Source organism: Mastacembelus armatus, chromosome 6, assembly GCF_900324485.2.
Source record: "Mastacembelus armatus chromosome 6, fMasArm1.2, whole genome shotgun sequence".
NCBI lineage: Eukaryota > Metazoa > Chordata > Actinopteri > Synbranchiformes > Mastacembelidae > Mastacembelus > Mastacembelus armatus.
The window spans coordinates 1,844,770-1,871,264 of NC_046638.1; the positions used below are offsets into that span (position 1 = coordinate 1,844,770).

A 26,495-nucleotide genomic window follows, 5' to 3' on the forward strand; every position below is an offset into this window, starting at 1 on the left:
TGTCTGAGAAATACAGCCTACAAGGATATTATCATTATTTAACAATATTTCTTGATTTGTAATTTTCCTTTTCCAGGTTTTATCAGAAGAAATTACAAAATTGTCAGAACGGTAGATAAAGATAAAATCGAACTGCAGCACCACCAGAGTTTGTTTTTTTTTGTTAAACTGTTAAACCGCTGAGCCTCAGGTACAAAAACACCGGAATCAAAAGCTGTAGAGACGATTCAGACGCGCTGCTTCATCTTCAGTATTTTCTTCAGCGAGGAGATGAAGGTTCTTGGCCGTGAACGCGAGAGACGAGCGCAGAGTCGGGGGAAATAAAAGCAGGATGCCCAGAGGCTTCGTCGCTCAGACTCTACCTGTCCTCCTCCTCTTCTTCTTCTCTGCTGCGAGATGCAGAAATATTCATTACATGCATGAAGAGCTGTCTCTGGCAGCTTGTATCGATCGGTCTCTCCTGTTCCACAGCACTTATTGATCCCTTCAGCTGTTTTTTTTAAAGTCTGTAATGACGCGCACGCTGTGCTGAGTTTCCTGCCAGAGCTGAGTTAAAGGTCAAATCCAGTAAGGATGGAGTTTCAGCTCCTTTCCTGCCCTGCAGCTTGTACATGCTTCCATGTGTTGTGTATATGTTGGAGGTTAAACTTCAGTGGGTTAGGCTGAAACAGACCCATCATGGCACCGAGTTGTGAAACATTCCTTTATTATAAATAGATCATTTGTATAAAAACAGGCATGCTTCAAGTCAACCATGGCATTTACACATTTCACAACCAAGAGCTACAGTTCATTTAGCCAAAAACAGTGACGGACTCATGTCAAAATGCAGGTCGACGAACGGACGACATGAGACAGGAATCAGAAATTTTCACAACCACAAGTTTTTTTGTTTTTTTTTCCTTTTTAAACGAACAATTAGAATAACAACAAATATCATTGGTCCCCATACTTTCTTTTTTGAATTTCCTTTTGGATTGTTGTTTTATTTTATCTCCTTGTCTTTCAGGATATGATGCTCCTGCCTCTCGGATGGTTTTTAGTTCAGGTTTTTGGCAGCGATCAGGCCCCGATCCCTGCTGTCTGTAAACAGAAAAACACCACAGATGTGTTGGTTCAATCTTTCAGTCTTCTGATCCTTCAGATTGTTCACAGCACCTCAGCTCCGTCTCCTCTGAGTGTGACAGAAACCTGCACGATAATTGCACATCCAGGACGTTGCAGCTTCACATGGCGTGGTTGGTGTAGCTGACGTATGTGGTTTTTGTCGAGGGCACTGAGGAGAGAAAAGAAAACAGGCTTATGAAGTGACAACTTGTTTTACCTTCAGTGCCCTGCAGGTAAACCTGAGCTCAGGTGACTGAACATCACAACAATCAACAGACCGTTTAGCGCCACCCTCAGGACAATGTGTGTTTTATTTTTACCTTCGTTGGTCTCAGGGAGGTGGACGGCAAACGGGCAGACAGGGGACCTGCAACAAGTGTTGGCAACTGGACTTGAACCAGCGACCTGGTACATGATGCACCGAGCCGACACCACTCAGCTACCAGAGCAAACTCCTTATCATCGTTCTAACATCATAAAGGGAAGACGACGGACAGAAAAACCAAACTCTCCTTATACAAATTTCTTACAAACCGGTTGATGCTTGATGTTCAGCCGTTTGGCTCTTGGACCTTGGATTTTTAATGGATGTCGGGCAATTTCAGAGAATTTGACCGACTGGCTGCAGTTTGATCCACAGCTGTCAAAACATCTGTCAGAAATAATGAGTGTTCTCATTTCCAGGGCGTCATACGTCAACGCTCTGAGTCCGATATGTCAGCAGGTATTTCTGCATATCAGTGAAACAGAAACAACAGGTGCTTGTCAAATAGTTCAGCCGATGTTCAGCCTGTGACTTTCCCACATTGTTTTGTCCACGTTGTCTTTGTGCACGTAGCCCAGACTTTGTTTTTCAGATTATGGACTCTTGCTCCCTCGATGTGTGTGTGGTGCTTCCTGCTCCGTGGTGCATCTTAGGGATCGTTGCTCCACCTGACCTCACCTGTGGCGGCTCTGGCCCCTCAGCTCTACATCCCACAGCCTGGACCTTGTGTCTGGGTCTTGTCCATCTTGCTTTGTCATGACACAAGCAGCAATCTGTTACTGTGCAGCAGACACGTTTACGAGTGAGTAGATTTTGTGATTTATCTTCAGTAATAACATAAATGTATCTTTGGTACTGGAGCCAAACTCTAGTGGAGCCAACAACATAAGTTTGTCTGAGGTTGAGGGGACGTACAGTAAAAGGATTTTCCTCAGCAGACCATCAATATTTAAACATAAAGGCAAAACGTCCAGCAGCGATGAGGAGTCTCACACCCAACAGGATCATCGAGGAGGTCTGGCCTGGTGTGAGGCAGAGAAAGTCGCAGCTGAGAGCTGCTGTTTGTTAGATAAACACATCAGTCAGCACTTCTCTGATGAGGAAACAATCCGACGTCTTCCACTTTTCTGCTGACGGGCAGAAGCAGCTTTGAAGTGCAACTCTGAGCGGTAAACACTTTGGCTCCATCAGATCTGGTCCCAGGTGACGCTGAAACAAGTCAACTTCCATTCAGATAATCTTCATTACTGCAGAAAGTCTTCCCCTCCAAACTCACTGGCTCCCTCTGCTCCGACAATAATCAGGATGTATTTACTAAAAACTCACTTCTTCTTCTTCACTTTCTGCCTGAACGTAAATGTGTCTGCTGCAATTTAAAGACGTCCCACATCCAGATAAATGTCCTCCTGTTTTCTCAGGCTCCAGAACGGACAGAGGCAATGATGCAGAAAATGAGTAAACAACAATACGACCTGTTCTAATTATTTCAGCTGCCTCAGGCCCCTGCAGGGAGCTGAAGGTTGGTCAGCACTAGTCTCTTATTTATTATTTCACAAATGAAATGCAGCCTGTCCCTGGGTTTATGCTCATGTTTCTAAGATCAAGTCAAACATCAAGTCATATCATATCTCGGGCTGGACAACGCAAGCGACTCACCGCTGGCCTCCACGCCCTCGCACAGCTCAGTCTTCACCTCCCCGTTGGGCCGCTCGGCCGCCAGCTGCGACAGCTTACTGGTCATGGTGGCGGCGGTGACGATGGCCTTGAAGCTGCGTTTGCGTTTGGGGACGTTCTGCTCGGGATGGAAGATGATGATGTAGACCTTCGGCATGTAGAGCATGCCCAGAGACACGGAGGCGCTGAGGCTGAGGGAGACAGTCAGCGTGGCCGTCTGGATGTACATCTGAGAGAAATCGGAAAGACACAACCATCAGACAACCATACATCACCACAATGTCTTTAACGTCTCAGATCCTCACAGTAATTCTTCTTCTGTCTCCCAATATCAGTTTTGGTGCTTTTCACGTTCTCATTTTGCTTTTGGTTACACACATTTAACACAGAGATGCAACAAAACAAAGATGCTTTGTTTTCTTAATTGCTTTATTGCTGAAACACTGTGCGATATCTAGGCCAAAGGCAGATTTGATGTGCGGTGGATACACGCTTGAGATTTCATTTACCATGACATCTGCCCCAGTCACTGGCCATAACCGTCTCACGGTGTCACAACCGGAACAAGTTACCATGTGAAACTGGCATTCGGCCCACTGGCACAGGTCGGTCTGCTTTTAATTTCATAAATGAATTACTCGTTCTCCACCGTCCAAAGGTTGTTCCTTCATGTTCGTAATTCAAGCTGTGTGTTCACTTCTTCTTGCCCTCAAAATAACTGAATCACTCATTCATGTCCTGAAATGTCTGAATGTTAATCAACAAATTAGAGCGCCTGGCAGGTGCCCCTGAAGGAAAAACCACTAAAGGGGCACTGGAATTACCAAGTTATGGTGTTGAATTAGTGATTTGTGCTCTGCAGTTAGTGAGCTGTGTGCACAAATGAACAGAAAACAACCTCCATTTATCCACACTGGAAACGGTTCAAGTTTTGAACCAGATCTCAGTCCAAGACGTGTAAAACCACATCCACTATGGAAATCTGTCAGATTATATATTCTAAACATTATTGATATATACATAACATCGTCCATACACAAAATCTGTTGTTAATCCAGTCATTTCTGTTTATTTTACACTTGGCTAAACTCTGCTATAATTCACAAAGAGCAATGTGCAGCTGCTAGTCTGCTGCCCACACTGTGGCTGCTACAGGAACCTGATGGCAACTCAGGAGCACACATTAATTATTCATGTGCACAAACAAACAAAATCCCTGACACTTGCTGGTCCCTGTGCCAAAAGAATCAATTTGTTCCCATTAAATATTCTCGAAACAACCTAATTACTTGTTTGTTGACTCTCACCGACGATGACAAATGTAGTTTCAGGCCCTCAGGTGTCTTCTCACAAAGATAGACGTCTCCTCACCACAGTCATGTGCCCAGTGTTTTTCACGTCACCACAGGCAGGTAAACCTGATGATGACTAATTATTTCCATAATCTTTTATTAAATCAACAGATGGTTGACTCAGCTCGTTTGGCTTCCTGGAATCGATCTGAAGACTTGCGTTTGTGGCTGATCATTTTGTCTGTTCAGGCATTAAAGCAGCCATCTGTCTCACGTTTTCCTCTGTCGGTGGATCAGTTTTACAGGTTTCATGGTTTTCTCCGTCACTGTGGAGCTACTGCTAATTAAAGGCAACACTTGTTGCAGATTTTCACATCAAACGTTTACTGAGAAAGACAGATTTTTGCCACTGGGCTGCCGTAACAATTAATGTGAAAGATCTGGGCAGAAAGTCTTGAGACAGAAATGTAAAAAAAAAAATGTGCACAATAAATCAAATAAACTGTCATGAATCCCAGACTCTTAGAGACTCTTTAGAAAGAGCTGAGCTCCTACAGTGGCCACTTCACCTTGTCGACTGCGAGTCGTATAAATCAGGTGCCATCAGTCGTGGCCTCACTGCTGGAGCTTTACCATGTGAGCAGCTGGACGATCATTAACTCCAGATAATCTCCGTCTTTAAACACGATCGGCAACAAAACAGAAAAACACGCGGGACTCACTCCTCGTCTCACTTTGACAGATGACCCTGAACGCGTCATTAGGCTCGGTGCTGCGTTTACGACCCAGTATGAGGTTATTGATCCTCTGTGTTGTTATCTTTGTCTGCAGCGTGAACTGTGAGTCGTTACGAACAGACAGAGCCATTTAAAGTCCTGATCCACAGCAGCATAACCACAAGCATCATCAGCACCATCACACCGTGACGCTGATTAACAGCAAACATGTTCAGGAGGAAACACGAGGTCACCTGGAGGGTGTTTGTTATCAGAAAGATCGTGGATTTAGATGAAATCATACGGAGTCTGCAGTGACTTGTAGACGTTATATAACCACGAGCACAATCTTTCCATAAGCTCCACCACCTCCTCCATCTGACATGCACCAGGCAGCGATTTCAACAAAAAACAAAAACACTACAATAAAAGTCAGTTCTAAAAGAGTTTTGAGCCGAATCACCCTAAAAAAATGTAACTCAGCAAAGCAGATGACTCTGCAGGCTGATTTTTATAGCCGTGAACTGAACCTGCATTTGTCACCTGGTGTCACCTGGGCAGCAGGAACCAGCGACAACAACAGATCTTTCCAAACACCTGTACCCTCCACTACAGCTGCCAACAGACAGACAACCAGAGGAAGTGTTTAGCAGTAAGGTTAGTAAAGTAATAACACTTGAAAAGTCCCAGATAATCAAACACTGAAGCTTATCTGAACAGAGTTTCCAATAATGAGTCCAATTCCCCACATAGAGCAGGCAGAGCTAATAATAAAAACGTTGATACACTTGTCTGAGTCACCTTCGTTCTTATGACGCCCTCAGAGCGATGAGCTTAATGAGCAGCTGTGAGTGACTGAACTCAGCACTGATTCAAAGCATCGGCAGCTATGACTTCATCTTTCGTTCGCAGTTATCGTTCTTCTATAATGATGTCAAAAGTAAAGAGATGGTGCACTTTGTAGTGGAAATGCCAAAACATTGTCACAGATGAGAAACGACAACATGGACAGTAAGACCTGCAGCATGTAGCAGCTTACATTTACAAATAGTCCAGATGTTTCCAGAAGAATCCAACATAGGACATGGTGCATGTTCTACAGTAGATAGAAAACACACTTACAGCCAATGTCTGCTCAAACTGTTTGCACTTTGGTGGTTTTAATGAGAGCACGCTGCACGCCATCTGGTCTTTACTTTGGATCTGTATTTTCTGAAGTGTGAGTATTAGCAGGGTGAAATTGCTTCTTCTGTTTCATGGTGAAGTGACATGTTTATACATGAGAACAAAGTCAGGAACTAAAGAAACGCAGCACGTCAGTTATCAGAAAATATATTTACACTGTCTGCATTCACAAGTAAATTTCATCCTGTGCTCGGTGAACAGCAGCTCATCATCTGGAACAGAAACCAGGCACAGCCCTGCAACCTCTCGAGGTTGACCTGCAGCAGCATCCTGAGACAGGTGGAACAGGAACAAATCCTATCACACAGCACCACAACCACCAGGGGAGAACCCTTGACAACTTATTCTACAGGTTTCATCATCTACAGCAAGAGGGTTTAGAAGATTTAAGAACGTCCTCCTGACGGGAACTTCGTGGTTCTATCACCCGACTTCCTCCTTCGCTCGTCATCACTAAAGGTCACCTGACACCTGTTAAAGTGGAGAGTCATTTTTACAGGACAGTCTCCATCCAGTGCATATTTTGGATGAAAGGCAGCTGTGACTTGGGGCATTAAAGTGCTGTTTGTTTTCTCTGTGTTGATGCTGAGAAAACTGGTTTTGGACTGAAAACCAACCACCTGCTGCAGCAGGAACAAACGTTCGACCTGTGTTTCTGGTTTCCACCCTGCAGCATCTGTCACGAAACACCTGCGCACACGCTCCCATCACATTACGCCACCTACCGCCACCTCTGATCAGCGGCCACCCATGTCACCATGGCAACTGCCTCCGACTGTCACACTGACAGCGGGAAACCCGTGGCAGGGCGCCGCTTGGTCTCCGGGACCGACAGGAAGGAAGAAAACATGGCAACAGATGGCGAGTTTCCTCCCAAGAGCTCAAACCAACAGCACAGCGGTGATTCCAGCGATGCATCGAGGAACCATTATGAAAATGTATGACAGACAGTGAAGCATGAAGTCATTTGTGGGCCTGAGAGGAAAAAACAAGCTCTGAAGTGATTTATGTGGCGTCTCCGACACAAGCTGCTAATGCAGAACCACCGAACGCTGCAGCGCGAAGGTCAGCGTGTAGTTGTGTCACCCTGACTCCCACAGCAGGGAACACGCTGGTCCAGTTTCAGACGATGTGATGGATGAAACATCATGTGTTCACCTTCCATCGTGCAGATCAGGGCGAAAAGAGACAAAGTCTGTGTGTTCTTCAATTACAGGAAATTCACTTTGACTAAACTTTTTTACTTTCACTAATGAGACCTCACAGGTCTGCACGCACTGACTGGGAGCTGGAAAATAAAGTCAACCTGTGCACACCGTAAACAGAAAGTTTACTAATATTTCCTCATTAACATGACGGAAATATTCAAGACACTTTGGAACTAACACACATGAGCCGAGGCCTTTTGACTTCACAGCTCAGTTCGCTCAACTCATTAAATTCAGTTTATACTGAGACTAAACCGCCATATTACAGACTTCCCAGCATGCATTGTTTGGAGTTTAAGTCATGATGGAAACTCACTGTGTGTATTTATTCCAAAGCCACTGGGAGCAGCTGAACATGTTTTTGTACTGACTCTGGTACCAAGAGGCTCCAACAGGAGCAGGTCACACAACTGGTGTTTAAAAACTACAAAATAAAAGTTCAACGAATTAACAGATGTAATCACATAAATGAGACAAAAGCCTGTTTATTAACCTGACATGGATAAATGAACATAAACTAAGACAGATTACATTTGGTCGTATTAAAAGAATGAGTTGCACTTTGTTTGTGCAGCAGAAACTGGGTCAGAAACCAAATGGAAAACAAGCAGATATGATATTTTTAATAAAGCTGTGACTAACACATCCTGAGGATATAAATATCTCTGCTGTCATTTGTGAACATACACTGTTAGTAACTGAGAATGTGGATCTTATATTCTGCCCTGAAGGTCAGTGCACATTGTTTGATCCCTCCAACTTTAAAATATCCTGAAGGGGGAGGTTCAAGGTGCAGATGAGGGTGGGGGAGATTGATGCAGGTCTGAGTCCTGAGGTTTTGCACCTCTGAGTTTCTGTGGCCTGGGTGAGTCCTCCTGCCTAATCCAAGCAGAATTGGTTTAAGGCTTAAGACACTGCAAGTCTGATCTGACACATCTGACCCTGAGTAAAGCAGGGTAGCAAATATTTGATATGAATGTCAGAGGCTGCAGGACAGAAAAGACCAGGTGGATGAACCAGGCTGGATCATAAAAGATGAGAACACCCAGTTGTTTTCTGACCAAGACAGTCTTTGCCAAAGGGACAGTTGCAATAAATAAAGTCTTGCAGCTTTAATATAAAAAATGTAACAACACAGCTGATTTATCTTTCAGCCCAACAACATAGTTGAGGGCGCAGCAGGTTTTGGGTAGTGCCCCGTACAGTCAACACCCCTTCCTGCTGCCTCCTGAGATTCTGACCATGAAAGTCACAAACAGACTTGGTGAGTAGGAAAAACCTCAGTAGTCCACGAGGAGAACACGACCACAGCTGATTCAAGTGTTGCTGCATCATTGACACAGGGTGAGAAAGTCCAAGTCACAACCTTTTCCTAAAGCAAACCGGGTCATGTTTGCACATAAAGCAGAAACCTTGTGTGTTTGTAACCATGAAAACAAAGAAGCCTGATCTCAGCCCCCACATGCACAAATAACACAGAAACACCATGTGATATTACAGCAAACACCAGTTTCATTCATCATGACACCTGCCCAGATCCCCAGCTGCACGCCGCACACTGTTTGCTCTACATATTGCACAATATCTCCAAAGTGTGGTATTTGTACATGTTGGAGTGACGGAGCAGGGACGTCCTGAGCCATAACTGCGTTCAGAAGAAGCAATAACAAGCCACTGAATGTTCGAGGAAATATCAGCACCAGCAACACAAACGCTTGTTTGTCCACATGGAGCATAATGTTGTTGGTACAGATGACACGCAAAGACAGACTTAAATGGGCCACTCTACCTCTGGACTCATAAACACTGGACCTGTTTATTTATCACTGTTTTTACAGAGAGATCATGTTCCTATAATTTTCTTAGCTCCTTACGTACATACTGAAGTATTCACACCCGACTCCTCTGTGTCTCTGCAGCAAACAGGTGATACCTTCTCTCCACGTGGCCTGAAGCGACCTTTTCCCTCGCACAAAAGAGAAAAGGCTTCTTAAACGACAGCTATGGATGGAGGGCAATAACACTGTGCTTGGTATTGACTTTCTCTCCACCAGTCTGAGGCTCATGGAGAAGATAAGCAGCAGAGCAAAGCTAATCGCTGCTTAGACTTTTTTTTTTTTTTATTTAAAGAGAAGCAAATTAAACTGGCGCCAATGAAAAGGCATCGACAGCAGGTCTTTATGTTGTTCGTTTGTCACCTGAAAACAAACAAAAAACCCCCTCTGTGGTTCAGGGGGCGACAAAGCTGGAGCTGGTATAAAAATTATTAGAGAATTATGGGAGATTAGAGAAATTAGGCTTTCACTATAAAATGATTTGTATGTCCAGTAAAGTCTATTTTCTGCTGTACAAAACACCAAGTCCTTAATTATGTGTTTGTTCTTACTTTTAGTTTAGTTTTTTTTTGGTCTTTGGAAATTCATGGACGGAGAACAGAACTAATTTAAACCTTAAAGATTATTACTAAGTCAGGCTAATAGGTTTTAAATGTAATTCTATATTTAAGTTTTCATTTGATTTTAAACTTTTTAGTTGATTTTAGCTGTTTAAAGTTGATGAAATCAAATCCCAATATCTTCTGTGTATTTTCCAAAACCGTCATTATGCCACAGTAACTGTCTCTCTGTATAGCAGCAGCAGATTATGTCTATTGGAGGCCAAATATGAGGCTTTCAGAGGAAACCCACGTATGTATTTATATATATATATATTACATATACGTACTATGTATGTATGTGAGCTGCAGAGGCAGGTCCAGGATCAGCGTAGCTTAGCGCAAACACGGGATGCAGAGGGACCCTGCTAGTCCAGATCCACCAAAATCCTCCTTCCAATCCACGGCTGTTTTATCTCTGTGCTCTCTACACCTGATGTTGTGCGGCTTTTAAAGCGGCACCTGCAGATATGAACATACTCGACACTGAGCAGTGGAGGCTATTTCTGTGTGATTTTCTTCCTCCCAGATAAATCCTGGCAGCGTGAAGTGGTTTAGACGAGGATAATGATACTAACAATATCATATTAATGTGATAAAGCCGCCTATCAGCTGAGGTCAGAGCAGCTGGACTCCAGGGACGAGCCGCTGTGGCTGAATGCTGCATGTTAATCTTCTCTGGCTAAATATCAAAGCTTGCTTCATTACGTATGGAGGCAGCGTGACTCGCTCCCACAGGCCCCGACGCCTCTCTATCTACCTGCCTGTGAATGTGAACGCCTCCTCAGGCAGCCGGTGCTGCATTCAGGGTCCCGCTCCTCTGATGTGCTTATTAGTCACTCTCCGGCTCCTCTCGGTCTCTGTTGGCCTCGGCTGCTGCTGCTACTGTAAATGTCAGCAAGTGACAGTAACCACAGCATGGCCTGAAAGGTCCACATTTTGGATCAAATCTAATTATCCTTGGGTGTATTTCGGACTGGGTCTGGCTCTCCTCGGGTCCCAGATTATGTCTGACACACCAGTACCAGAGTCCAGCTCTGCCTCGGACAGTTTTCCAACGAAGAGTTTAGGCTGAGGTGGAGGAACTGTCAAAGTTTTCTCCACTGATTCTCACCAGCACCTTCACCAGCTTCTTCTCAGACATGTTCTGCAACAGAAGCAGCTATAAACCGTCTTTAGCGTGAAAATGGTCAGTAAACGCTGCAGGACCAAAGTCTGACGATGAGCAAACGCACAGTCAATCAAAGTGTGTTTGAACGCATCATAGATGGATTGATTTTTAGAGTTAATTTCAGACCAGACACTGAATTTCCCCCCACAGACATTCAGCTTCATACAGTTTGTGGCAAGACTCCCACAAGAGTGTGCAGAGTTCATTTTCTTAAATGTGACGACAGAAACCATAATAATCTATAACCATAATAAGCCATAATCAGGAAGGACAGTGCCACGAGCTGCCTCCTCCCCAGCATCGCCAACATGAGAACTATTTGCAGCTGCAGTAACAGCAGGGCCGAACTCTATCATCAGGATAAGTGCACTGACTGTGCACATTAAAGTGTGTGTACAGATGTTGGGGGAGTAGGACTGCACATGTGAAAAAGCTGTCTAAAGCCTTTTGTTTCTCCTGAGGGGCTGCATGAGGTTTGATCACCTTGAGTCTGAACACTACCAGAATCAAACTGGAAGAATCTGCACTTACTCTGCTACAGAGCAGAGACTCCCACGACAGTTTAACTGCAACTAGCAGGACACGCCTGAGTCTCTCTGACTTGCATTGTGGGTAATACAGGCATCACAAAGAGACAATATGACTGTGATTCTATAATGTTTATTGTTATGCATTAACGTACATGGTGAACGTCCATCTTCATCTGCACAGTCACTGCAAACCCCCAGTATTTGTATTTAGCAGGTATAGGTGTGGTTCTCTGGTCCACTGTGTAGTAAATGAGACATACAAAGGTTAACAACTGGGTCTATGGCAATCAATAACCTCTTTAATACCAATAACAACTCAATCAGCGAAGGGTCAGAATAAGGCAGCAGCAAGGACACGGCCTGGGGGTGAAATCATTAAATCTGCATTTATTTCGCCTTGATGTGATAAAAGGGAAGAAGTGCTGGACTCGACACGAGTCTCCAGTTACCCTTTGACCCTCAGGTCACATCTAAATTGGTTTTTCTTTAAATTGACGTCGTTTAGTAAACTCTCCTCAGAGTCTAGAAAGCAGCAATGCAAAGAAGCAGAAGAGTCTGAGCAGAGTCCACGCTGACAAAATGACTTTCAGCTTCGCCTGCTGTGTGTCAGAGAAACGACGCTGATGAAACTCCTGGAAATTATTTCTCTGCAAAGTAGAAATATAAAAACTTTTCTGTTGATAAATAAAAAAAAGAAATGTGGGGGTGTTTGGCAGAAAAGGAGAGTTCTGGCTACTGGGAGGACAATAAAAATATTACTGAATGAAGTAAAACCTTCAGGATTATAGGAGGGTTTGCATGAATGTGACATTTTGGTTATTTTGACAAAATAACAATAAAAAAAAGGAGTAAGACCCCATTTCACTTTAACTCTGCATCTGGATTCATTGGATCCCTTCATTTTTTCCTTCACGCTGCAGCTGTTAATCGTAGATGAAAAACCCGAGTGGTTTCAGGACATACTGGAGCCGTAAACGTCCCTGAGGGGGTTGATTTTTTACTATATTACTATATTTAATGACGACTCTTTTATGACACTTTATTATCTCAAATTTAACTTTATTCGACTTAAGCTGCTCTGTGTCATGTCTCCATCATCATCTCTCACTTTTCAATCTCAGTTTTTAGTATTTCATTGATCATATAAATGTGGACAGCTGTCATTTCAGGAGCAAACATCTGGATTTATAGCTGGTTGGCTGCTTCACAATCAGAACGCCTGCCTTTGCCTGTTCCTCTGGACGTCAGCGACACGGTGTTTACAGGTGAAATTAATCCCAACATATATCTGCTCCCCTCCACCTGATGGTGCCCAGGTCTAGCTTGTCCATGTAAAGGGCCCTGAGCTTCAGACTGGAGGTTACAGCAAATGAAAAGGCCAAAACTGGCAGGTATTCACCTGCGCTGAACTCGCACTAAATGAATCGTCCGTCCTCTCACCTTCTGTGTGTTTACAGCCCTGACTGCAGTCTCCGTCCACACTGGTGACATTTAGCTCCTACATGACTTCAGATTTCTTGTAAAGAAAATGAGCAAAACCCACCGACTGTTTGTGGTGTTATGTTTTCTGTTTCATCCATACACATATTCTTCTCCTTTAAAAACAGGATACACACATGTTGCTGGGATTTCTGGTTGGTGTCTGGACAGGTGGAGGAGATGTGACGAGACATTTTAAAAACGTCCCTGTTTCGGTTGCTTTCTGTTTGGCCTTACTTTACGTCCAGGCGTTTATTGGTTTTACCTGATCTGCTTTTATTGAATGTCGCCCATCACATACTTCTCAGTGAACAGGAAGAGAAGACACAGTAGTGTAAAGTGAATAATGAAGAATAAGGCCTGGGGTGTTGGTTGCGTTTCAGTCACAGATAATATCGTGGCTGCTCTACGGCTTTAAAACAAACAGTCTGTCTGCTGTGTGATATAAAACACATTAATCATTGTCCGTATGATGGGACAACATACCTGTCGCTTTCTTTCTGTTTCTGCCTGTTGTTTCTCAGGTTTGTTGCAGAAACAGCGGCTGTGTCTCTGAAGGGACTGTGATATAATCTTCATCTGAGCGTTCGGCCTGAATCTGCTGTGTCAGTCATTTCTCTGGGTAAAAATAAGTCGAGGTAAAACTGAAACCGCTGTCTGGCTTTTGTAGTTCTTACAGATCGCAGTATCAGAGGAGACCTGAAAATGTTTGAACTTAAAATATATTCCTGTGATTCCCAAAGACTCTGCTTCATAAACTTACAGGGACAACTGGAAGAAGAAAGTGAGATTAGATATAACCGGAATAACTGGACTTCGTGGTGAGAGGTCTGTCAGAGACCGAGCTGAAAAACACACAGACCAAAAAAAAAAACCCGACAGCTGTTAGCCAGTGTTGAGCCAATATGCCACAAACAGAAAAAAGCCCTTCATGTACAGCTCTAAGGAGCTCCACTGTGGAGGAGTCCCTAGAACTGGGTCCCTAGACCTCTTTGGTCCAAAAGCGCCCAGTCCGTTTATCTGTTCCTGGTTAGCTTAAAGCTAACGGTTACCTCAACCTGAATGTTTTCTGATGTTTCCAACGTCAAGAATGAGCTGACGTGACTAAATACGAGAAGTCACCTACATAGAAAGACTGAACATTTCTAACAGACTCCCTGTGGTCTGTACGAAGTGTCACAGCGATCCATCTGATGTTTGGTGAGACTTCACCAAAATACAGAAACGTCAACATCATGTTGGTGCCACAGGAAAAACCTCATCAGTATCTGTGCAAACCCTTCAAGATGATTCTTCCAGCAGCTGTTGAGATATTTCAGTCTGCAGACCAACCCTACAGACACACAGACCTAATGACACATATCTAAAATATCACAAACACAGAACCTTCTTTCAAACCCTGATCCACAATTATGATAGATCTAAGGGCAATGCGTTACTGTTAATAATTCAACTAAAAATCACTGGAGTGTTCCTAATTTAGGTTTCTTCTGTGAAACAGCTCAGATGCAACATCTCCAGTATCTGAACAGTAGCAGCAGAAACAGACTGATCGACTATTTTTAGCAGAAATCTCCACCTGTCCTCCAGTTCTCCCCACAGACATGATAATGAGCAAAACCCTCCATCTGGCAGCTCGCTCACAGCAAACTCAACCCAAAAACTGTTATCTGAATGTGCTAAATTTAATTCTGCTCTAATTAGTTTTGTGTCGAGAGGCTGCAGAACAGACTGGGCTGAGCCTGTGATCAGAAAATAATCAATCATCAATCAGTCTGCCAACACAGAGGGTTTCCAGACTCTTGAAACAAATAATCTCAACGTCAGTCTTTAACATGTAGAAAGATTAAAATTTACACTTTTAAGTTTTTATTTATTGATCATTAGCAGCTAGCTGTTAGCAGCTCCTATTATTGATCATTACTGATAGTCCTTTTTAACAAATGGTAGTATTTCCAATTAGTTAACTGCCTCACTGTGTTACTGATTAGATATCAGGAGCTGCTGTCATAATAAAATCAAGGACCCATTGTTTTGTCACTGTTTTCACTGGAAACTTAAAGATCAACCAACTAGACGGATTAGAAAGCAAAGACTGACCATCACTGTGAACTTCACCATCACCGACCACAGGACTTTACCACGGTCCCTTCAGAGTGTGTGTATGTGAACATATATAACCATGCTGCTGTGTGTGTGTGTGTGTTTCCATTTACAAACTCTGCTGGACGGCTGACTTAACATTAATCATTCGGCTGCATTATTTATCAGAGAGGCAGACTTACCCGCTCTGCCGACTGTGCTGTGCCGAAGAAGATGGGGATGAAGGCGAGCCAGATGATGCAGGTGGTGTACATAGTAAATCCAATGGGTTTGGCCTCGTTGAATGTTTCTGGCACGCCACGTGTCTTGATGGCGTAAACAGTGCACGTGACCATCAGGAGGATGCTGTATCCCAGCGAGCAGATGAGCGACAGGTCAGAGATGTCACACTTGAGGACGCCTCGAGCGTTCTGGGGATCCTGAGTGCGCTGCTCTCCGTAGTCCACGAAGGTGTGTGGTGGGTCGGCGGAAAACCACACAAGGACGCCCAGAAGCTGAACTGAGATGAGCGAGAAGGTGATGACCAATTGGGAGGCAGGTGAGATGAACCGTGGCGCTGTCACTGCCTTCTTGCCCTGCTCAAAGATGCGGTGGATGCGATTGGTCTTTGTGAGGAGCGCGGCATAGCTGAAGCACATGCCGAGGCCCAGGAAGATGCGGCGGAAGGAGCAGACGACAACATCAGGCGCAGCAATCATGGGGAAGGTGATAATGTAACACAGGAAGATGCCTGTCAGCAGCACATAGCTCATCTCCCGCCCTGACGCACGCACAATGGGAGTGTCGTTGTAGCGGACAAAGGTGACGATGACAAAGGTGGTGGCGATGATGCCCAGGACAGAGATGAAGACGGGCACCAGCGCCCAGGGTGAGTGCCACTCCAGCTTGATGATGGGGATGAACTGGCAGCCGGTGCGGTTCTGGTTGGGTCGTTTCTCGTAGGGGCAGAGATCACAGGTGAACTCGCTGGCCTGGAAGTGGTATCCCTCACATCGCTCGCAGTGCCAGCAGCACGGGACACCCTTCACCACCTTCTTTCTCTCGCCAGTCCGGCAAGGCATGCTGCACACTGAGAGCGGCAGGGCGGAGTCCCTGGTGGTCCACTGCAAGGTCTCCATCTGAGGGGAGGGTGGAGGAACGAGGCTGGTCAGCATTCACAAAATTTACCTTCAAACTGAGCAACTGAGCAAGCAGCATCATCATATGATGAGAGGTTAAGTTTAAATGAAGGTGCAAGGTGTAACGTTCTTCAGGTAACTGCACTTCAACAAATGATTTTGTCTTTGAGGGATAAAAACATGCATCATGTCAACAGGTGAAACTTATTCGCTTGTTCCTACACCCACTAAACATTGAGTTGAGATAGCTTTGTCTAATTCCTGTTTTCAAGATAAAGAATGTCAATTTGTCAGCTTCATATAGATCTTAAGGTCAGGCAGGTTCGTGGTCCTTACGTTTATATGCAGCTGATTGGTCCAGTGTCCGATGACCTTATATTCTGCTGTCGACCTGTTGTTGATCTGATACTGGAAGATGTCGTAGCGTCCGGGAGCATCGCCGTTCTCGTTAAAGCTGACCGGAGTCCCTGCACTTCCTGTACAAACACAAAGCAGAAAAACAAATCTGGGATCAGATCTCTGTTGGAGATACGTCCTTCATCTTCGAACCCTCACTAATTTATTTTTTTGTCTCTTGTTTATGTCACTTAAATTGCACAAAAACCAGTTTGCATGTCAAAGGGCGACGCACGAGTGCTGAGACGAAGCAGCCTATTTGACTAGTGTCTTAAAGTCTGACCCGTCCACCCACTACACTAACGTCACCTGATTCTGGTTTCTTCCTCTGGTTTTTCAGTGGAGGTGATGATGTGATTCTCAGCTTTGACTCATCACACTCTCACTTTGTAAACCAGAACAACTATACAACTGCCTTGCTGACATGTTGATGAAATCCCTCCTGCAGAGTTCAAGTCACCTGCAGTCTGGCACTGCTCACAGTCAGCCAGCAGCTTCACAGGAAAACACCTGTGAAGCTGAAACTGAATTTGTCCCAGACTCTGATGTAAATCCTGTTCTACCATACTTCTAGTGTATCATATCTAAGAAACTAAAACATTTTATTCCCTGGAGTGAATGATGACGATTTAATGTACAAATTCATGATCAAAAACCTCTAAATCCTTTGAGGGTTGTCATTTGTTTTTGGATTTGATTTGTTGTGACAGATTTTCATTCACAAATCATTTTCAACACTTGAAAAAGGTAAAGTAGTATTAAGTATAAGAAAAAATTCATCTGCTTCATTATTCAGATCAGAAGATTTACAATCCAAAATGCTGGAGTTTCAGGTTCAGTGTTGCTGTGTATCGTCTTGTTATTGTACAGAAATGCTGTATTCTCGCCAGGGGGCAAATTTAACACTGAGGACGGCGGTCTTGAACTTGAAACAGATTAATGTGGACCTGCTGAAGCCGAGAGGAAAAGCAGCAGATTGAAGCTAAAAAGCACAACAACGAAAAATACATCCATAATGAAGTGAGTGGGCACCGGTTTGATGCTGTGCTGCCCTGATTTCCTTCTTCACCATGAATAACAGCATCACAAATCAACATGGAGCTGATTCACTGCAGCTCGCCTCAGGACGTAAAACCCCCTCCCTTCCACCACCACCCCCCCATCTCATCGTCTTCATCCCCCACTTAAATTCACTTCAGAGGATCTCTTGATACAGAATTAACGTCCTTGATGCACATTATTTCCAAACAAGGCAATCGTCATAACTCTGTGGTGACACTTGCTGCAGCACTGTCATTAAACACAACACAATAACACACAAACAATCTGCTTTCAGATTACAGCAGACGTTACCAGGCATCAGCCTAAGAAAAAAAGACAAATAACAAAATTAACCCAAATTCAGTCAGTAACAGCTCCACAACTGTGAAGCCAAAATGAAAAACCTTGGGCTTTTTTGAGAAGAAACAAAGCCGAAGCCAAAAACCCTCAGCAAAAATTCGGATGTTTACTTCCACATAATGAATCAGAGCATGAAAAAAAGATTCTACATGAAGTGGAGGAAACATTTATTTCTAGCAAATGTCCTTAAATCAGCAGTAAATCTGAAAGATGCTCCTTGTTAGTGCAGAGCTTTCCTCATCAGTTGGTGGAGACCAAACCAGAGCTAAATGAGAGTAAATATCGGATTTCAGGTGGAATCAAATACAAAACAATGACTGTGTTGCTCTGGATGATATGTTAAATGTTGTGTTCTCAACTTGTTGTGATCCCAACGAGTGGCCAAACCAACCAAGTAATGCAGCTTCGATTTACATGTGTTTAGTCTGGGTACATTTCCCACAGGTCTCTTCCTGCAGGTCCTAAGTTGATCCAGGTCTTCGGAAACCATTTTACAAGACAACATTAAAGCTGTGAGATGAAGGCAGCTGAGAGAAGCCCAGAGCATTGTAATTTTGTCAGTTTCATGTTTTCTTTCTAGCTCAGGTCCATCTCAGACTATTGTTTCAGACTCACTTTGCCGCCAGTGATGTCACAGCTGAGGTTGTCAGCGAATCAGAGCAGAAAGAGACCTGATACTCCATGAATCCACCTTTGGACCTGAGTGGATGTGACAACAGCAGCTTCTCTTCACTGCACACAGGAGGCATGTGTCACTGTGACAAACAACAGGGCGAAGGCTCTGAGCTTTATTGAACCGGTCTCCTGTAAATGTAGTTTCTGGGGGCCTCGGCGGGCGGCGTGCAGCCCGATACCACAGCCATTATCTGTGTGACAATGGCTCTGAACTGACATTCGTGTCCTCATCTGCAGCTTTACATTTATTCACATTCCTTCATGACTCATTTAACAGGTTAGCTGCTCTGCTGATTTCAAACTCTGAGTTTTGCTCATTTCTGATTTCACACCTAATTACCTTGATGTTTTTGTCCATCACTCCCTTCAGATGTCTACATCTCACATGCACAGTTAAAGTCTTTTTTCATCCCGACTTGCAACCAAACTGAAGAAAAGTCGACACCTGCGCTCGCAAAATTGCTGAAATCATGTTTTGAGAACAGGCACATAGAACTTTAAGCTGTGGGAGCCAAAGGGAAACCGACTGTGACACGATCGACCTGCTGCACATTTGCATTTCAACACTGGCTGTTAAAAAGTTACCAGTAAGAATCTGGGAGCTATTCCAGCACTGTTTTATCCATGTATGTACAACTGTGGGTCAGCATTTCGTGCAGCTTCTCCAAACTGGAGAATTAAGGGTTAAATGTAAAAACTAAAGTGAGGATGAAAATTAACAGGTTGTTGATAACCTGGTTAGCTGTGTGGATGAACTATGCAAACAAAACAAAAACTACAACCGTGTGAGCGTGTAATCCAACTCTGCAGCTAGCTTCTTAGTCATGCTAAAAATCTACCTGTGGTTTCATGAGACCATTTTAATGTAGAAGAATGAGAATATAATGTTTCCAAAATGCTGAACTATTCCTTTAATCCTCAGCCAAGCTCTTTGTGTCTGTTTGCTCTCCTTGCTTTGTTCAGCAGTTTATAAAAAGCTGCATATCTGAAGTGAAGTCACAGCAGGAGACGAGCTCTTCACAGTCATCACCTGCTCACCTGTGTTACCCCCCCCCCCACCTGATGTAACTGGAAAAGGCTTGTCTTGCTGCAGCTGCACTAGATCAGTGATGCTGCATCCTGCTTAAAATTGCCAACAAGCTTTTATCGCCTCTTAGTAAGCAGCCGCTGCCCAAATCAATCAGCGAGGGCCCTCCCTGACGTTTCCCCTCCTCCCTGCTCCCCCTCACCCTGCTGCTTTATAAAGGACCTTACAGGAAAGGCCTCCTGCAGACGGTATTAGCACACTGAGCGCTAACGTTAGCACAAGCAAAAGATAAGTAAGTACACAGGAGAGCTCATGGCTGAGTTAGCAATTAGCCCCCATGGCCGCTGTCAGCACACAGCCTCGGATTCACTACATTTCATACATGGAATTCTGGGTAATCCCACTGCCCCACGTTTAGAGAAGTGAGGCAGAAAAAACAGAAGTGGCTTGAGTGTGTGTGTGTGTGTGTGTGTGTGTGTTGTTAGGCCTTAACAGGCTCAATCAGCCACAAACTACACATGAGCCACAAGCTGCTGAGGCAGGATTCAGTGATGCTGCACGCTGTGACCTGGGCAGGGATGGTCCTGATAGCAGGTTCCATCCTGGACTCACGTGTCCAGTTTCCTTCAGCTCTGCAGCCAAAATCCCTCCTCAGATCTTTCATTCACAGTCTTACCTTAGTCTCTAGTCTTTCTACAGGCATCAGAAAACCAAAAAACCGAGTGTTGTTGTGTATAAATATGTGATGACTCAACAGCTTAAACACTACAAAGTCAACTAAAATGCAGGATTTGTCAGAGGGTACAGGAGCCAAAGGGGAACAACAAGCCCTTTGTTTAATATTTATCTACTGTTCAACATGTTGACATAAGAACTAATGTTATTTTGAGCAGTGCCCACCAGTGTTATATCATATTCTGTGACCTGCAGCAACGCAACAAGTTCACCTTCAGCTAACGCTAAGTACGCTGCTTAGCTGACAGTTGGTGGATGATAAAGTACAATTAATATTTTCTCTGCAGCTGCAGCTCAGTCGCCCAGTGAGGAGCAAAATGAAAAAATAAAAGCCCTACAAGCTTTAAACAAAGCACCGTGTCTGTGGTTTAGGCTCAACAGTCAATGTAGTTTTTATTAGAGTCTGTGTCACGTTTGTCTGACAATTGGTCCATAACAACCAGCTGTGTTAGTAACATCTCACTATAGGATGCAGTAAAACTATTAACTGTACAAATGCAGTTTGTTTTACATTCATTGATGTTTGTGGCACCAAGTAGCTCTGACAGAGTTAAAGCAGATTTAATTTTCACAGCGACTGATTATTTAATCAAGATCTGCTGCTAAAACTGGAAGGATTTTAAAAATCAGGAGTTTGTACTTAGTAAAAATGTCCTGAAAACCAAAAGCAAGCCCCGTATTTCCTGAACCTCCGTCATCCTGAATTCCCACGTCCCGGTTTTAGAAAGATGATTGATAAAGTTTCCTATTTCTGTCCTCATTCGCTCACAGGAGGAGGCACCGAATGGTTCAGTGTTTAACAACCACAACGTGCAGCCCTGAACTCTTCTTTAACTAAGCACAGATTTACTGTTTCATCCCTGCAGGTGAATTCACTACTGATTCAATGTTTAATGTCTCCCCCCCTCCTGCAGAAATAACATCTCGCAGCTCTTCACTTCTATCAGGCCTGGCACAGAGAGACGAATCCCTGAGAGCTCAACACATCAGCTGCAAAATCTGCTCATCATCTCCTCTCTCTGTTTCCTTTATTGTCCTGCGTCAGTCTGTGCTGGGGGGTGGAGGGGCAGGTAAAGGGATGTAAGGGAAGCTCTCCAGTCTGACGTGTGATAACTTACCCGGAGGATCTAACGATACCAGAGAGGAGAGGAAAGAATGACTATAGTTTGCTTTATGGTTCATAGTAAGTTATTTTACATTTTCTATTTTATTTTGAGAGAATTAACACGTTACATCTTGTGCATTTAGCTGTTGCTGGGCAGAGGGTCCCATTCAGACAATACCATCAAAGAGGGGAGGTCTTGGTTGTGGCTGCTGGAAATCCCATACGCCCTCATTCACAATCACAGATCAATGAAGAAGGGCCATTGCAGTGAGGGGACACAGCTCCCAAGAGACACACACACAGACACACACACACACACACACACACACACACACACACACAATAGATCTATATAAACCACATTTTTGTAACCGATGTGTTCCCGCTTTGCTCGGCAGATCAACAGTTCATCAGCTGTCTGTGCAGTGGGACACTGTCCATGGGGACGCAAGTCAACAAAAAGCATTTCCCACAATGCACCAGTGGTTCACTGAGGCAGGTTCAGGGTCACATATCACAGCAGGACACATGGGACAACATGCAAAACAACAGCCTGCAGCTGAAGGGACCAAGGCCAAAGCCAGGAAAATTAGAGAAAGGTTTATTCGTCACTACTCTAACTGCATTGCATTGTGGGTAATGCAGGTGCCATTATTCGACAATGTGTAGACAATATGTAATTTTGGTACCTCAGGTTTTTTTGTGTTTTGATATTATTATCACTTACTCGTTTTAAAACTGACACCTGAAAAGAAAAAAATCCATTCTGTGTTATTCTATAGTTGTGATTTTTAAACAATAATTCATGGGAAGAAACTGTAAAAAGTGCTGTGCTTCACTGACAGTAACTTAACTTGACTAGTACAATGTGAAAATAAAAATAGAACCGTAAAGTCAAATGTGAATGAACTACTAAACTGAAGAGATATACTGATGTTAAAAACAGGGGTGAGCATGACAGACCCACTGTTTTACTGAATTTAATTTATTTTAGCTGGGGACCTTTTCTTTGTGTGGGAGAGAACAAACGGAGCAAAATATTTCATGCACAGTTACACTATTTCTTCTGTATAGAGACTGTATAAAAACTGCAATGATTCTCATGTGGGAAACTGTTTTCTACTGAGACAAAGTGGAACAAATAACTCAAGAGAAAGCAAATAGTCCTTTACAAAGTTTGTTCCTGTTAAGTCCCAGCAGACTGTTTGTCTTTAGTTTTTTAGTATCGCCTCCAGCCATTTGTTATGAATTATTCACCAAGTTTAATTTTATTAGTAGATTTATGTGGCAGTTCGGGTTCATGTTATGTGAACATGTTTTGTATTAAATAGTCCCTGTGAAGATTAGCAAACATTTTCACCTTGAAAAAGAATAGAAAAGGTGACATTCAGCTTCGGCTTTCAACAGGAAAAAAAAGGAAAACTGTGCTTGGAACATGTAATTTTATTGTCTGCTTTAAAAGAGAGAAATTTCGCCTCGCTGAGTCATGAAAGCGAAGTCAGCCTTGCCAATTAATGCCAGCATTCAGACACAAGATAGGAAGAAAGGTATCAAGGTTTTTGTGAAACTACTGCACAGTCTCAAGCCAACCAGGGAAGGTTCAACTCAGACTCAATGCAAGAGGGAACATTTTTGATTTAATGCACTTTTTCTCTGCTATTCAGTCTTTAAACGTCCTGTTTACTGCTTCAATGTGAAAGTGCTGCTGCGTGAGGAATCTGCTACTTGTGCTCACCTTCAAATACCTGGTCGGTTTCATAACATAATATAATACAGAGTGTACAGACCTGCCATAGTTTTAATATCAGACTGATGTTCAACAGTTGAACTTTGACCTCTTTGCACGTAGCAGCATGAATCAGATCGGCTCTCAGGAGTTAATGCTAATTAGCACATCAGCTAACGGCTAAAGGTGAGGAAAGCTGCCACGTGAATGTTTGCACAATCATACACGTGTAGAACAGACTCATCAAACCTGAGCCATATTTAACAGCTCCCTGAAATGGTTATAGAGAGAGAGATCGATAGATCAATTGATAGATTGATGGGTAGGTTCCCTCAGGAAATCAGATTTCCAGCAGTAATGCAGCACATTAATACAGTAGAATAACATGCAGTTACACATGTACAACGTTTCAGCATCAGCTTCACTTACAAAGTTAAGACAATTACACAGTGACTTCAAAATGACACAGGCAGCATTAAATATACAATCTGAAGCCTTTGTTTAGTTTAGACTGAGACCGTGGAAACATCTGTACTAGACATAATAAGCTGGAATAATCCTATAAAACTCACCAGACAATCCTGAGCCTACACTCATTTTTACATGATTATATAAAACCCAGAGAGACAAACATTTTCTCCGACACGTGACAATGAAGCTGTAAATTTAATATTGGGAAGATTTAATAATCCACAGCTGTGCATGTGAAGGTTTGTGATTATTAAAGAGATCATCACACTGCAGCAGCTCCCAGTGAGACTAATGAATCTGGAAACAGGCAGAAACAAAACCTGGGATCATAGTTGGTGCTTAATAATGAGTGGAGGATTCCCTAATGACGGTGTCAGCGTTCACGCTCTCTGCTGACAAAGACCTGAGCCCGCCAGGAGGTCGGCCAGGACGAGAAGAGCTTGGACCGCGACAATGAGGAAGAGGATGAAGAGGAATGAGGGAAGAGTTAAGAAAGGCAGTGAAAAGTTATCGTGTCCACAGCTGGAGAACAGCTGTGCTGACAGAAACAATGATTTTTATCATCTTCTTTTTCTTCCTTAATCACCTCATCTACTGCCATAGTTTCCTCCTGTGCTCGCTCATCATGTCCCAGTATTTTCTACCTCCCGCTCCACATCCTTCAGACACAGAAAAACCCTGTGACTCACCGATCACTTCATCGTTATTGGTCGATTCATTATTGGGAATCTGGAATTTCGCTATTTGGAAAATGTCAACAGATATTTATTGTTGGAAACTGTGGAGATGCTGGAAATGTGTTGGGACTCTGAGGAACAGTTCATACTAAGTTTCTCCTCCAGTTTGAAGGATTTGGTGCTGGATCAATAAACTTTTTTTTTTTTTTAAATATTATTTTACAACATTTTGTTTTTCAGCCACACACTGACAGCTGAAGCTCTGCAGACCAAACATGGTCTGTGTGGGCCACTGAGCAGCTAATCGCTTAGCTGGTTCCTGCTTTTTGTGCATTTTTATCATTAGACCTTTACTAGAATTCTCTCTACATATGTGGTCGGCTAGAGAACAGCACACCTGCTGGGACTACATGGAACCATGAAAGCAACAGATGTCTCACATTTTCCTGGGAATAACTGGAACATTCACTGGAACATTATCTACGATCTGAAAACATCAGATTTTCACTCAGGCAGAGAAACAAATAGTCTCGTGATTAAATTGTGGATGTTTCTCCACATTCAGCACCAGAGCTGAGCAGAACATCAGAGCAGCATCAGGGAGAAGAGACATGAGGAAAGAACCAGTCCATGCATATCACTGCCCTGCTCTTCTTTTTACGGCACGTCTCGACTGCCAATACAGTTTAGTGTAGTTTATAGGGCTCAGTGACAAAATCCTCTAACACTTCACCTGATAACATGAGGTTTAGACCGAACTGTTAAATCCTCTTACATACAGAAAAGTTGGTGAGAGAAATATATTTAATTTATACTTTAATTCCTGGTTTTGTGTGTATGTGCTGGAAATGAAAATGCCCATAAGGAGGACGCAGTGCTGCTGTTCTGACGTGACCTGGGTCTGTGCATCAGAGCAATGCTGCAGTTTGTAATCCCTGTGTGTTTTTGTGTAAACACAGTTATGGTACATCACTAGAATAATAGACTTCTGCATTTCCAGACACAGCACAGCAGTTAAAGTGATGCATTTTCCAGGAAATTATGGACGTCTTAAAATGCATATAAAAGAGATAAACTGTCAGTTTCCATAAGTGATTTAAGGCAGCGGCTCTTACCGTTGAAGCCGACGGTGCGGATGTGGGCCAGCAGCTCTTTGCCATCGATGTTGGCCATACGTGGACACAGGCCGGGGTAACCTGTGCAGAGCTCGCGGTGCATGCGGTGGAGAGCGTGGGCCATGGCGTACACAGCGTCCATCACAAACTGCACCTTCCCCTCCTGCTCGTAGGTGGAATCACGACCCACTTTCTCCAGACCTGGAACAGAAGCAGGTGCCAGGATTATGTCAACTGTTGTCGTCTAAATCAAGCCTGAGCTTTGAATGTCAACATCTATCTGCTGATGAGGATCATGTGATACAAAGCTCTCGCCTGTCAGTAGAAATGTGCATGTTAGTCTATATTTTGGGTTTATGGTGGATTTGTTTATTGACTTAATTGTTTGGATGTGATACAAAAAAAAAACAGTTCTAAGAAACTTTTCTAATTTTTCCTCCTTCTGTCTCTGTGCATTTCCTTTTTGGACTCAAAGGTTCTGGTGTTTGTCCTTGCCGCCAGGCAGAAATGAACTCACAAAGGATTATGGGAATAAGAAATTAGACACATTTGCTGTAACTATAACCCACTAGAATTAAAAAACGCATTTGGCTCCATTACATCCGCTATGATTAAATCACAGATTGGGGAAGACATCGTAATCTTTAATTTGAAAATTCTGTAAAGTCTTCCAAAAATTTTCAGTGATTAATTACCGTTATTACAGCGGCGATCACGCCGCCGGACAGAGAGCAAAGAGGGACGAGGAAGGAAAGGTGGAGGAAACAAACTGCTGGACCCTCCATCAACAGACAGGGCTTCTCTGAATTAATAGGAGCTTAGAAATGAAATCCAATTTAATTTTAATAGCAGGCAGGCGGTGGGATCTGTCTGAGGGGAGACATT

General features: G+C 43.5%; 1 protein-coding gene across 2 annotated transcripts in view; it reads right to left on the reverse strand.

Annotated features, from left to right (window-relative positions):
• Positions 1-795: 795 nt before the first annotated feature.
• grm8b (glutamate receptor, metabotropic 8b) overlaps positions 796-26,495 on the reverse strand; it is an 80,671-nt gene continuing 54,971 nt past the window's right edge. Inside the window, exons 7-12 of one of the 2 annotated variants that reach the window (XR_003295902.1) lie at positions 25,611-25,811; positions 16,619-16,758; positions 15,347-16,282; positions 3,029-3,275; positions 1,159-1,276; positions 796-1,083 (exon numbers count right to left, since the gene is read on the reverse strand). Coding sequence is in view for 1 of the 2 variants with exons in the window: in XM_026310617.1 (XP_026166402.1) it covers positions 1,227-1,276; positions 3,029-3,275; positions 15,347-16,282; positions 16,619-16,758; positions 25,611-25,811 (1,574 nt within the window). In the remaining variant the exon portion in view is untranslated. Of the gene's footprint in view, positions 1,277-3,028; positions 3,276-15,346; positions 16,283-16,618; positions 16,759-25,610; positions 25,812-26,495 lie in introns of both variants that reach the window. The other variant, XM_026310617.1, reaches the window with a different exon arrangement.